Source organism: Nymphalis io, chromosome 9, assembly GCF_905147045.1.
Source record: "Nymphalis io chromosome 9, ilAglIoxx1.1, whole genome shotgun sequence".
Classification (NCBI taxonomy): Eukaryota; Metazoa; Arthropoda; class Insecta; order Lepidoptera; family Nymphalidae; genus Nymphalis; species Nymphalis io.
Genome location: NC_065896.1, coordinates 6,731,064 through 6,746,399, shown reverse-complemented (window position 1 = coordinate 6,746,399; position 15,336 = coordinate 6,731,064). Strand labels below are relative to the sequence as shown.

At 30.3% G+C, this 15,336-nt stretch overlaps 1 protein-coding gene across 1 annotated transcript; it reads left to right on the top strand.

Moving 5' to 3' along the window:
• Window positions 1-1,798: 1,798 nt before the first annotated feature.
• Window positions 1,799-15,323, top strand: LOC126770897 (sodium-dependent nutrient amino acid transporter 1-like). The gene is made up of 15 exons (XM_050490506.1): window positions 1,799-1,888; window positions 2,706-2,923; window positions 6,047-6,150; window positions 8,332-8,574; window positions 8,705-8,921; window positions 9,087-9,130; window positions 9,242-9,389; window positions 9,965-10,043; window positions 12,911-13,014; window positions 13,206-13,398; window positions 14,086-14,262; window positions 14,433-14,532; window positions 14,640-14,819; window positions 14,987-15,081; window positions 15,156-15,323. The coding sequence occupies exons 1-15, from the start codon at window positions 1,799-1,801 to the stop codon at window positions 15,321-15,323; spliced, it is 2,160 nt and encodes a 719-aa protein (XP_050346463.1).
• The last annotated feature ends 13 nt before the right edge of the window (window positions 15,324-15,336 follow it).

Below are 15,336 nucleotides of genomic sequence, written 5' to 3'. Positions count from 1 at the left end.
AAAAATGTTGAAACTTTTTAAAATTTGTAAATAAATGCTTATAATTAACGTTGCTTGTCTCATTTTTTAAAAATATAATATGTAAAATTTCTTTTACACAGCGTTATTACCGTTTCCTGTGCATTTTACGGATAGCTTTTAAAAAAAAGCTCTCTCATAAAGACGCTTTCTCTACGCGCCGTCTTAAGCTTCGATCAACAATACTACTGATCGAAAGTCTTAAGACGACAAACTAACGTATGAAAAAAATGCATAGCTGTGTAGAAGGACTATTCAAAATATAAACTTTAACATTTATAATAAAGATATGATATGATATAAAAATAGCTTAACGTGTAAGATTCCTAAATAAAAACAGTAGTTAGAATATTGTTGCTACAATTATAACATCGAAACTAATGTAGTATGACGACCTTTTCGAGCATTTTCCTCTATGACTAATATTAATTACAATAAACATAAAGAAAAGTAACTTTTTTTCTAGATTTGACTTTGGAAATTATATTTACGACGAAAGAATTGCCTATATAGTCAGTAGTGCATTCACATTTGATAAATAAATGAAAAAAAAAACTTTTTATATTTTATTATTTTTATAAATAGGGCTTTAATATCATACAAATTTTAGTCAAGAATTACTTTATCTCCAAATAATTCGTAATTATCCTTATCCTCGCATTTATACGCTAAATAACTTTTGTTTCTATAATGATTGCGAATGATAAGAGATATTGTACCATTTTCAAAATGTTTAAATAGAAATTCACTAAAAACGGTTGAAAGCATGAGTGTAACAATGATAAGAAAAGCAGTCCGAAATTTTGTCACCTGTGAGTCTTGTAATGCTTCGTGGGCGTCCAAGATATACAAGCTACTACCGTTTTTAAATACGCGCGTAAATTCAAAAGTTTTGGAAAATTCGCATCCTAACTATAAATCTGATAGAATATATATTTTTCTTATTTTTTTACCCAGCCATTATTGGCATTACAACAAACTTGTGTAATCAAATTGCTTAAACAAACAAAAACAATGCTTACTCGCATTGCATTCAAAAGTGAAATATATATGCTTAGAAATGAATGACTGTCAAACGCAATATTTAAAATAATTCTTTTTGAATAATGACCCCGTTACAAATACTATAATATATTAATTCTAGTAGGTAAATCAAACTTTAACCGGTTTTTAATTCTATCCAAGCATCAAGAAACTCAACTGTTCGATAGTCATTTTGGTATAGTAAAATACAAATATAATAGGAACAATATTTAATACACCAAAATGAGACTATTTGCATAGTAAACATATAATGTATATAATCCTGCTCTAATTTTCCCGGAGTATCCTTTAAAGTAAAACATTAGTGAAATCGTTGGCGTATGGAGTAAATATATTAAGAAAGTAACGAGTCACATAATTATGACATTATGTAAATATTCTCACGTCCTTGGTTATCATTAATCTCGTATAATACAATAATTAAGCTGCTTTAACGTTTTGAAATTATCTTTCATGCTGACACATTTTTATTTATCATATTCGTTTGAATTTTCTTTATCTGTCCATACTTTTGTATTGTATTTGTTATTTTGTATGTCTGTTTCTCTATACATTACATATTGACCCAACATTAATGATTTAAATGACTTAAATAAATCTAGATATAATGTATAATAACATATACCCTAACAAAACTAACGTAAAAAAATTTCGAGTCAGCGCAATTACGCTTGTTTTATATTAAATGTAAGTTACATTTCACTACACTGGCGTGGCGTGTAAAGCTGTAAAAGATATGGCGTATTTGAACGTGTACGAAAAAAGAAGATATCTAGTATTTGACATTTATGCGTATTACGCAGATCAACCAGTCAGTGCACTTTTGGTACACACAGTACACTCAAAGAAATAGACACTTATTTATATACAAACATAGTACTTAATATGAAAACTACGTAGATGGTATCACGTATGGGGGAAGATATTATACACAAAAATAAATCATTATGGACATGAAAATAAAAATAATATGTAAAATATAAATATGTTTTCAATTTATTTTGTATCTATTTCCTCTTTTTTACCTACTATATCGCATCTGCACTATAAATTGAATTATGAGATATCCAGTGGCGTAGCTAGGTGGACAAGGGCACCGGCGCATAAGGAAAGAATAGGGCCCTCATCCCCTCTTTCCGTGTAGCTTGAACTTATATTGGCCTTCAAAATTATAGATAGGAACAAGAATAAGAAAAAGTGAGTTCAACTTATCCCTAGTAAGCTAACTCCATACGTCACCTCTATGAGGGGTAGAATCTCTATGTGTTTATTATAAGAATATTTATTATACAGATGAGATCAATTAAAGGAAAAAAAAACTATTTTAACAGAATTCCCCGTCCACACAAGATTTCTTTTTTTTTATGCTCCTCTCTTTTCAAAGCTGAGGTTAGAGGGTCCTCTGAGATCCGGGGCCCTGGTGCACTGCACCACCTGGCCCTACGATAGCTACGCCACTAGAGATATCTGTATTGTTGTTGTTATATGTCTTTATTCTTCTTTGTTTCTTCAATTATACACTTGACATATTCCTAACAATGCCTTGTGTTTTATTTATTTTAGCATCATTTTTTACTTACTAATCACGCTCGTCGCCTTCCTTCGAAAAAGGTTTGACGTGACTCAAACGTTCATGTGGCCAGGTATATGAAACACCTGGGCCTCACCCAGAACGGTCGCTGGGGCTTCGAGAGCAGTTCGAGGGCCGGATCGAGAAGGTAGCGGGTGTCTCTCGAGGGACCGAGGGAGGAAGTTTGACGTTTAAACCTGGGCCGTGGATGCTTAGAGTGGGGGCCTCACGTGGCTCTGAGGAGGACAGCAGTCGGGAAAGCCTCGTAGGCACTAGCCAGGAGTGCAGGGGGTGAGCTCACTCTCGCTCCCTGTGAAAAGCTTCACCAGCCACGAGCGGAGCACAGCACGCGAGCGGCCGCGGATGCGTAATATCGGTACAATCCCGAAGCTTCTCCGATCCATGGCGAGGACAACCAACGCAGTGGTTTTAGTGTACAAGAATCCCACAAAAAAAGGAGCCGGGTACCTGTCTGATGGTTTCTAATGCGTGAAAAAAAACACTATTTGATGGGATATTTTTGAGTCTTCAGATTGCACGTGCTAGTATCATGTCTGCTTCATTTTACATGTATAATATCATAGGGCAATTATTAATAATTTGTGCGTTTCTAGAATTTAAGTTATTACTTAATATAATGTTTATAAATGAAATTTAATATTGTATATCATAACAATTACAGATCAAAATTAGTAACCATTAAAACAAGGTAGGAAAATACTATTAATATTATTTAAAAAAAACATAGACGAAGAATAGAAAGGAAATATACACTATAATTATTATCAACACACAAATAATATAATTATCGTCTACAAACTTAGTAGGTAATCTTAATTATTATAATCAGATATTTCTTCAGAATGACTATTTAAAATATTTATCATTACATCAAATATAATTAACTATATTAACGATTCAATTTGATTAAAAGTAAATATTAAAAAAATCATTCATCTAATTCTATAACGATAAGACATTTTAATCATGACACAGACGAATTAAAAGGACACTGAGAAATAATATTTAAACGACCATATTGGCTTTCTTTCGGTACACTTTTAAACATTTCATTTATGTAAATAGTTATAAATTTTTATTAGATAACACACACAAACGAAAGAAAAACACCATCTTATTATGATAATAAGATGGTGTTTCTCTTTTACATACACGCTTGTACAAGTGCCTTTAGTTTCTCGGGCTCCAATGCAAAAAATGGAAATCGAGGTACTGTCCACTTCCAATGGGCAATTGCCTATTATATAAACGAACGTGAATTGCTGAGCGTTGGATCTTAGCTTGCCGGCATTAGACTCATGAAATTGCAATTCATTTTTCATAAGCTACATACAATCACAATAGCCTGTGGTAATGGTAACTACAAAGGTAAACTAAAGAACGGAGATCAGAGAAGCATTCATCGGTTTTTGAACAAACATAAGTAGGATCGTTTTTTTTTTTGTTGTCGTCGTCAACAATCACAGTGCACTTAAAATAAAAATCTAAAGGCACAACGGTTTTGTTTTAATCGCGTAAATGTTTAGATTTTTGAAGTAACATTCAAAATTCGTTTAAATTTTTTAAAGTAAAACGTTTTATATTAAAATTTAAGATTAATACTTATTATCCATTTTATTATTTATTTTTGACATATGCATATGATAATACAAATGAGACACATAATAGTAATAAAGTCTTCTTCACCCATAGATATTGACGGTCATGACCCACTTCTTACATCAATGCACAGAATACTACGGAATACCATACCTATTATTACTCGAGCTCGATCATCATTAAACCGGAATACTACCAAACAGATGTACAAGGCTGTATAATTCTAATTTGTTTATTTAATATAGAAGCATTATGTACACTTATTTAGGGACAGACAAAGAAAAAACCACCATCGGTTCGGAAGGAAAATACTCAGATCGGAAAAGAACCGTCGAAAGAAACTCTACTTAGTGTTATTTTATTAGTTATGGCGTTGGCGGGCGTTTTAATATACAATTTGCTTACGTTGTTCAGTTTGGTTCAATACCAAGTGATTTGTTCCAATAAAGATGTAATGTGACAATGCATAAAACACAGCTTCGTATTCTAAAGTATCTAGTGTGCTTTGACCTTATCCCGGGCCCAAGCTACCTCAATGTCAAATTTTATAAAAATCAGTTTAATGGCTTAGTCCTGATGACGCAATACACTGATAGACGCATTTTTTAAAAGTCACTGAAAATTATCTGATTCACAATCCTTTATAGAAAACGCATATTTCCGGTTATGCCGGATTGGCAGTTGCTCTTAGCAAATAGTAGGTTTAGCTTTAATGTAGTCATAGATTTTAGGCCAAAGTAATAACAGAATTAAGCCGTATCTATTTCGGCGTTGACATTTCGGATATTTTTTTGGTAAAAACACATCTCGCATGGTTTGTCATTTATTGATTTTTAAATGTCAGTATCAGGTCAGTGAATACGAAGATTAGCTCGTATTAGTAAGAGGTAGTCCATTTTAAATTATTTACTTATAAATATATTTAAAAAAAACATTTGTTTTTAATATTATATTCTAACATCGCATGTATTCCGTAATTACCCAACATTTATTTAAAAGGCGGTCAAAAATGTTAATATTATCTTGGAATCCTAATCTATTGCAGTTTATATCTATTTATCTACCTAATTATTTACTTAAATAATGCCCTAATTTACATGACACGCTAATTAATAAATATTAAATACTAATCAAACAATTTTATAAAAATAAAGCTCGAATTTTTTTATCAAATACTGTCAAATATAAATAATCATTATCATTAGGCTGCCTATTAAACACATAACAGTCCTTCCAAACATCTGTCCAAGAAATCTTCCAGAGAACATAATTGTATATATCTATTATGGGAATTTAAGAATACCTACTAATGGTATTCTTAATTTACATACAAGTACACTTTTGGGTGATGATAACAAAATTGTCGCTCTGAAGTTTAGCTACGAACATTTTTTTTTAAATAAGATTTATTTGTTTATAAACTATTCCTCTGTTATTGTATTGAGCCTGATTTTGTACTTCTTTACAAGTTCGAACATCGAATAACAATTAAATCTTTTTCTCTATCTAGGAAACTTGATTAAAACTTTTCATGCTGCCGTCGCAAAAGAAACACGGCGTATCTTTATATCAAGAAATTAATCTTTTGATATATTTTTTATCTTCCGTTTTATTATTATTGGTTATGAATAAATACGCAGAAAATAAACCTAAGCTTTTTCTCATAGTGCGCCGAGCAGTGCGTAGTCAATTCTAGTTGTTATGGTAAATATATAAATAATGTTGTCCTAAACTTGCCCTTACTGAATAATTAAATTAAGTAAAATACATTATTTTTTAGGACTCAACTATAAATAAAAATGAAGAACGTGTTAATACAGCTTTTGATCCAAGTCCTGAAAATTTTACCTCAGCGAAAATGGACGACATAGATTTACAAGAACAAAAAAAGGTCAGTGGTAAAAAAATACTTATAGTAATGTTGAAAGTTTATTGTTATTATATTAAGTCTAAAATTGATTAACTAAAGTTATTTATAAAAAAAAAGTAAAAGGTTAAAGTAAATGTAATATTGCCAACGCGACACATGGTTTCATGGTTTCTACTACATAAAAACATTAAATGTAAGTTAATATCGATTAATATATGCTTATATAAAACTTATGATTTTAATCTGCCCAATATTAATTATACACTGACTGAAATATGTATATAATATATTATATATAATATTTATATTATATACAGCACCCAAAAAGCTGATAAGGCTTATGGGTGCCAAGAATAAAAAGTAAATGTTATTACTTTGTAAATAATGTTAATACGATTACATTATACTGCAATCATAATATAAAAAGTACGTTTTTAATTAAGAACGGAGATGGCCCAATGTTAACATTAAGATTTTAAGTCTGAACCCCTAATTTATTTTCTTATTTCGTATTCTGCGGCGAAAGAAACCCGAATTGAAATACTTGGTGGAATAAGCTACAACGCTTCCTCTTAAGAGGAGAAAAGTAATGGGACATATTATGCGGGCTATTACTTATTCTTATTTCTTACGTAGTTATTTCATTTTATTCCATATAAATAGCCTTTTTGGTATGCATATGTAAGTTATCTATACTACATTTATAAAAATGTAAATATTTATTACGTGTTTATTATTGTCGTATAACGTTTAACGAAAGTGTATCATTATTTTATCACAAACTATATGCAGGCAAGAAAAACATCTAAAACATTATTATGTTTAATTTGTTTAAAGAAAATTGCCAAGGCATTAAAATAATAAGCATTTAAAATATTAAAATAAAAAGACACAGGTCCGAGGTTTTGGTTTCAAGGTTTGGTTTCACCTTGTTTTTCTCAATTGAGAATGGCGTCCTTGATCGAAATTAAATATACATTTAGTAGAATTTAGATTTTAATAAAAACTTTCGAACTGATTACTTTTTGATATAAAATAGTTTCTTATATTTTATGATACTTTTTTAAGATTATTGGATAACCACATAATAAAATTAAAAAGCCGGGCCATCTCGGCCCGTCAGTGGTAAGAAAGTGTGAATCTTAACCGATGATCGTGGGTTCAAATCCGGGCAAGCACCACTGAATTTTCATGTGCTTAATTTGTGATTATAATTTATCTCATGTTTGACGGTGAAGGAAAACATCGTGAGGAAACCTGCATGTGTCTAATTTCACTGAAATTCTACCACATGTGTATTCCATCAAGCCGCATTGGAGCAGCGTGGTGCAATAAGCTCCAATCCTTCTCCTCAAAAAGGGAGAGGAGGCCTTAGCCCAGCAGTGGGACATTCACAGGCTGTTACTGTGAATATTACATGATACAGACCTATAAATTACTTTTGTATATATTTGGGTTAACGGTTTGTCCAACAACTGTGATAATAAATCCTCAAAAGCTGTTCGCTTCAGGATATAATATAAACAAAAAAAATTGTAGTTTGCCCATGCAATATATAATAGAAATAGACGATTTCTCTTTTGTATTGTATTGCTCTACTTTAATGATCAACAGATATCATTTTCTTATAGTTATTGTTATATACACGCATCTTTAAAGATGGCTTAGCATATCTTATCTATTGTATTATTTCGTACTTATCTATCAGAAAACAATATGTAAATTTAATCATATATAAATTACAATGTTTTATTTGGATCCAATACTCCCTGGGAACATTTTGGAGTACTTACTACCAACATGACCATTCTCTATTTAAATGAAATAACACTTCAGGGCCAATATGCAATATTTAGAGACAGTAGAATGGTTCAAATGTTGTTGTGATTAAATCAGAATAACGTTTAATAAAAAACATGCAAATATGTCGCAACAATTCGTTAATAAAAATAATTAAAATGACTTTTATTATACTTTATAAATGTTACCAGCTTTTACGTTGTAAAAAAAAAACAACTGAAATAAAATACCGTATGTTTCCAAAAAAGGTGAATATCATTTTTAGCCATTTTTCTATTTATATATCTAATTACACGCGAATTCAAAGTTATAATGTTCAAACATAATTTGTAAAATAGAGTTTTTTTTTAAGCACATTATTAGTAAGCTTATTATAATATGTTTTTATAGGATAAACGGACTGCAAAAGAAAGACCACAATGGGATAATCAAATTGAATTCCTTATGTCATGTATTGCCACATCAGTGGGCTTGGGAAATGTATGGCGTTTTCCATTCGTAGCTTATCAAAACGGCGGTGGTGCTTTCCTCATTCCGTATGTTATAGTGCTCATAATCATAGGCAAGCCTATGTACTACCTAGAGACTGTAATGGGACAGTTCAGTAGTAGCAACTGTGTGAGAATATGGGCACTTTCACCGGCAATGAAGGGTATGTATATTATTAAAACCTACCTATTTTTATTTAGTTAAATAAAATAATATCCATACCTATATAAAATTCTTATCACAATAAAATTAAAAATATGATGATATCAAAAATTTAATACATTGTTGTTTAGGTACGGGATATGTGCAAACGCTGGGCGCTGTTTATTTAGTATCGTACTATGTGTCACTCATTGCTCTATGTTTATATTACCTGGCGATGAGTTTCCAAGATCCGCTACCGTGGGCAGTATGTGATCAAAGTTGGTTAAATTGTGTGCCTTCAGGAGAATCCGTGAACATAAGTTCCATTCAAGGCAATGCCACTAGTAGCGCCGAATTGTATTTCTCGTAAGTTATATTCTAATTCTAGAAAACTTATATAAATATTTAAGCTTATGATAACAACTTTACTTAAGCTTTTTTTAATTATTGATATCAATTATTATTAAAATATGGAATATGTTATTTTATATTTTTATGCACTACCTGAAAGTACCTAATTTAAAATTCCAGTCAAACTGTTCTTCGCCAATCAGACGGAATACATGATGGAATTGGTAAGTATTGCAAACTATAATGTGCCTATTAAACATCTTCAAGAAAAGGTATACACATAAAATATTTAATTCAAAAAGCCTTGTTATTAAAGAGTATATATTATATTGCAGGTTTACCATTGTGGGATCTGACACTTTGTCTTTTTATATCCTGGCTCATAATATTTCTGATTGTGGCTCGGGGCGTGAAAAGTTCCGGCAAGGCAGCTTATTTCCTTGCGCTGTTCCCTTACGTTGTTATGATCATTCTACTCATTAGGTAAGGTTAAATTTTGTTGAATGTGAATTAAATCTGTGATAAATAATAATTTCATTTAAGCTATTTTCTTTTTTAGTGCTCAAAGAGATAAGAAGAATACCATTTTACTTAAATAATATTTATAAGCTTTAATAAAAATTATAACAAAACGGACATCGTTTAGTAATTTAAAAAACCGTACACCATCGCAGCTCTTTGCGTTCCGATTTCACATCGCGCTTCCCAGTTTTGTGTTTTGACCCCTTACAAACCAAGATACTATTAAATAAATATATGTACAATTATTACTACTATTGAATAATATCGATTTAAATTATAACTGTATGCACAGATTGACAATATATATTTATTTTTATAATCAATCATCATCATCAACAATAAAGCATTTGATTTTATTAACTATATATTATAATATATAATTAGATTATAACGAGCGCATTATTTTTCGAAAACCTATGAATTTATGCACGGTTCTTCGTTTACCATAGGCCATGTCTATGGGCATAACCATCAATGAGCGAATACTAACATAAGCATTGCTGACAAAATTAATAGACGAGATTAAAATTTTGCAGGGCTGTGACTTTACCTGGTGCAGTCAATGGAATCCTCTTTTTTGTTACACCAGTTTGGAGCAAAATTTTAGAAGTTCGAGTAAGTATATTATTGTTTTATTACCTCATATGCATATATAATTAATCACATCATCGTACATAATAATGTACAATTATTTCTCGCACTTTTATTATTTCTCACATTAAAAATGTCAAATTAAAAAACAACCTTAATTTTTACTAAATAAAATAATATTTAAAATCAAAAAAATACCTACTATATTCCAGTAGGTTCTTACTAGCAGTTTTCAAATGTTATATATTGAAACTCAGTGTCTCGTTAGTCTTTTTTAACAATAAAATAAGTACTTATGTTAATAACATACGATAAAATTATTACATCCTGCGTAAAATAAAAGGAACACAAAACTCACACTTTGTTTTGAAGTAATTTCAAAAATAAAACTGTACATATTATTTATAACACGAAGATTTTTAATGTGATTTAAAAAAGCTACTGTCTTACATTAAGTAAGGTAATTTATTATTTATTTATAATTTATTATTTATTTTTTATTTTATGACAGTTCAAAATACATTTTTGTATGCCAATTTCATGTCTGCAGTCGTCTGCACTTTTAGGTACATCATTGAAATTAATGTGTTTTTTGTCAAAAGAACGAGTAGTTAAAAATAGACATAATTTTTGAAGTGCTCAGTATTTGCATAAAACTTTGACTTATAATTATATCATAGAATTATTTAAAGAAAATGCCAAATCTAGTTATTGTTGTCCATTTTTTTAAATCATATAATAATAAAACATTGCATGAATGCATTTTTAATCATTTGTAATGCTATTATTATTTACCTTTATATGCTAAGTATTTTTTTTTGTTTCTTTACTATTATCTAATCTGTAAGACCCTTTAATATATTATAAATCATTAAACTATTATTATAATCGCAAAATTTCCTATTTTGTGATAAATACTCTAAATAAAATGATAATAACAGTTACGGTGAATTACGTTGGATATGCTTTATCAATCATAAAAATGGATACGTATAATCTCTCGAATATTAATAATAAAAGATTACAATAAAGAAATCATCTTTATTGTGACAAATGAGCGTCAAATTTTCACTCTCTTGAAGTACCTACGTTATTAAATAAATATATGGAGGAAATAATAAATTGCGCGCACTTCAGTTTATCAGAAACATAAAACATAGATATGAATTATTTTTTACCACTTTATTGTTCTGATTAATTATCTTCTTACCATTTTGAAAGAACAATTATAACATTTGTAGATATAGGACTTACAAATGCCAATCAATACAAATACCAATAATATACAAAAATACGGCTCGGTTTGCGTGGTTGGTAGACTTGCCTTTCACGCCGAGGGTTGTGGGTTCAAATCCCACCCAGGACAGACATTTGTGCGCATGAACATACATGAACACTGTTTGTCCTGACTCTGGGTGTAATTATCTATATAAGTATGTATTTACAAAAGAAAAGTAGTATATGAAGTATCTATAGCTCTGCTTAGGTATCAGATGGCCATGTGTGAATAATGTCCCAGGATATTATTATTATGATAATTGACTAGGAAAAATCCTTAACGTTATCTTCGATAAAATACTTTCTATTTCTAAGCATTATTTTTCTAGATATTATTATTCTCTATTATTATTTCTAGACATACACAAAAATTTAGAACCTTTTCTGTTTTGTTAAATAACAACATATATAGCTTACTAATTTATCGTCCCTGCTTCACACGGATAGATAATAAGAAAAATGGATTTGCGTAAAATCCGTTCTTAGTACAATACATCGTTAGATAGGTTTTTTTTAAGTTGAACAAAAGTTACTATAGCGCTAAATTCCAAATCTTAGTCCGTTGAGAGTTATGCATTACTTGTTTATTAATGCATAACTATCAACGGACCAACATCAGTTTAACATTAGTCAAAAATAATGTTTTGACTAATGTTAAACTGATTGGGATAAAACAGGATGGTTGGCGTTCTATGGCGTTCTATGGGGGAGGCTTTCGTCCAGCAGTGGACGGCAAAAGGCTGAAAAAAAAAATGTTTTACCCCACACCTACCGAAATTCTACCGCAAAACAGCAGTACTTGGTGTTGTTGTGTTCCGGTTTGAAGGGTGAGTGAACCAGTGTAATTGCAAGCACAAGGTACATAACATCTTAGTTCCCAAGGTTGGTGGCACATCGGCGATGTAAGCCATGGTTAATATTTCTTACATCGCCTATGTAAAAAATATTTAAAAAAAAGTAGTAGCAACTACCTTTCTACCGTTATCATCAGTCATACGTAGCTTTTCTAATATAAAATACAATATAATAAAAATATAAAATAATATGAAAATAAGCTATTTTAGGTTGCTTTTAATTATTTAGTAAAGTTTTTGTTTATAAAAAAATCACACATTTTTATGTGCGTTATTTCTCTGCGTTTATTATGGTCTCATTTACAAATAAGGCTGGTCCTACAAATCCCTCATGCCTGGCGAACTCTAGGTAGCTAGTACCAAACGATTATTAAAAATTATTAGTTGGCTATTACTGAAACTGTCATGTTTAATAAAGCATAACTATGAACGAACTAAGATTTACAACTTGGAGCCATAGTAACTTTTGTTCAGCTCAAAAATACCTATCCAACAATTTGTTACACGTCGCTATAGGTCGATGTCGTCTTCGATGGGACCAAAATTTGCTTCCTCCTTAAAGTCAATCTGGCGGATAGTTTAGGAGATCTCGTGATGAGTGGTATTTCGCTTATATATATATATATATATATATATATATATATATGTATATATATATAGATTGGGCTTTAAAGTTTAGTGATGTATCCACAGAATGCTTATAGATTTTAATGAGTATAATCGCTCAATACCTAATTAATTGTGCTTACATCCTTTTAGGTATGGTATGCTGCTATTACCCAAGTGTTCTTCTCCTTATCGGTGTGTTCGGGTACTCTGATCATGTTTTCTTCATATAACGGATTTAGGCAGAACGTTTACAGGTAAATACTCATATTTGTTGTACAATGTGATAAATAGCTTTAAGAGTATTACAAATCTAATTTTTGGTTTTACTGACTTGAGTATTTTTTAATACCTATCTATTTTTCTCATTAGCTTTTGGGTTATTTGTGGAAAATAGGTGTGAGCTGACAGGACTAATTTCATTTCAAAATGTCATGTTTTTTTTCAGAGATTCAATGATAGTAACGACTTTGGACACATTCACTAGTCTGATTTCTGGCATAACAATTTTCGGCGTGTTGGGTAATCTAGCTTATGAGTTGAATTATGATGACGTGAGTCAGGTGGTTGGCACAGGCGGTACCAGCTTAGCGTTTATATCATATCCAGATGCTATTGCAAAATCACCAGTTGTACCTCAGGTTCTTACTTATTCAACAAATTATAAACTAACGATTGAATTAGAACTCGCAGAATAAAATGGAAATATTGCAGATGCTGCACGCTTTTCGAACAGTAATTTTTTGTAAAAATGATTTATTTTAATTTGTAAAAATGTATAAGTTTTGATATCTTCAATTGGTTATTTATATTTGAAAAAAAAAATACTTTCATAACTGTTGGTCTACACTAAAGAGCCTACGGACACATTCTAAGCATTCATTCTAATCTGACCATGAATGTCAAACCATATATCACTAATGTTGTGATAGAAATACCCTAAATTCATTTTATAAAACTAGTTTATATAAATAATTTAATAAATCAATTTCATACATAATATGTATGTACTCATGGAAAGTTCGCAGTAGGTATATAAAATATTAAAGTATCATTCTTATGTTTGCATGTAGGTATGATTATCATGTTATCACCTATACATAATAGATCACAAGACCTATGAACGACAATGATTAAAACATATTGAAATTTTATTAATATGTTTAATAGTCTGATATATATTGAATTTAACTTCTTTAGATTGTAGTATAACAGAGTACCAATTATACTTTTACAGATAAGTGTGAAAATATAAGTACTATAACTACCTACTTATTAAGTTTCTCTAGATGTTAAGGTGAAATCATAAACCGATTTTATGTGTACAGCTTTTTGCCGTGCTTTTCTTCTTGATGATGGCAACGCTAGGCGTGGGATCAGGCGTGGCGCTGCTGTCCACTATTAACACAGTACTGCTGGATGCATTCCCCTCCGTGCCCGTACATTTCATGTCTGGAGGAGTTTGTACCTCCATTTTCCTTATTGGGCTTGTTTATGTTACACCCGTAAGTTAATATATTAATAAGAATATATCATAATAATATACTGATCAATAAATTTATATATATATGTTACATCATATTTATGTTGAAATTATTATACATTTTATAAATTACAAAAAAAAACACAAAAATGTGAAAATATATACGTATATTTAAAGCGACACTATTTTCAGGGTGGTCAATATGTACTAGAAATAGTTGACCATTATGGTGGAACATTCATGAGACTATTCGCAGCCATCACCGAAACAATTGGCATATTCTGGATTTACGGTAAGTAATTCAATGTGTTATATATATTTACCCTTTGTAGATTATTTCATATATTTTTATTTTTTAACAGAATGTTCATTCAATGACTCGAATTATACATATTTCAGGTCTTGAAAATTTATGTGTAGACATCGAATACATGCTTGGCAGGAGAACTTCTTTCTTTTGGCGAATATGTTGGTCTTTGGTCACACCCATACTCATGATAACTGTGTTCTTTTACGCCCTGATCACTACGGAGCAATTACTTTTCGGCGGAACTTACGAATACCCTGCGGGAGCTTATAGTGAGTTATATTTTTATTTGGAACATAATACATGTGTTAAGATTTTGTTAATTTAATACTAATAATATGTTACATTTAATTTATAATATTTCTTTAAATTCCTCTTTATATATATGTACTATTCCAAGTAATGTAACTATATTTTTATTCTACAATTAATTTTACAGTTGCTGGATATTGTTTACAATATATAGGAATGTCACTTATTCCCTTATTTATTGTAATCACTTTATGGAAATATAGATCTAAAAGCATTATTGAGGTATGTAAAAATATTTTATATTTTTGTATGTGTTTTTTATATTAGGTACTAATATTTGTTTTTTTTTATTACAGACTATCAATACTGCTTTCCGTAAAAAGCCAACTTATGGTCCTAGAGACGAAGAACAACGAGAGGACTGGAAGCAGTTTAGACGGGAAGCTAAATTAAATCGTCAAATGAAACGCAAAAATTGGTTTTGTGACATTATAATAATATTATTTAGAGGATACAGAAGATAGATAGTACTTAATT

Excerpts from the sequence above, each read along its gene's own strand:
- LOC126770897 (XM_050490506.1), top strand. The coding sequence starts at position 1,799 with ATGGCGTATTTGAACGTGTACGAAAAAAGAAGATATCTAGTATTTGAC. Across the intron at positions 1,889-2,705 it reads AACCAGTCAGTGCACTTTTG|GTATATGAAACACCTGGGCC; the intron begins GTACACACAGTA and ends TCATGTGGCCAG. Across the intron at positions 9,390-9,964 it reads ATGATCATTCTACTCATTAG|GGCTGTGACTTTACCTGGTG; the intron begins GTAAGGTTAAAT and ends AAAATTTTGCAG.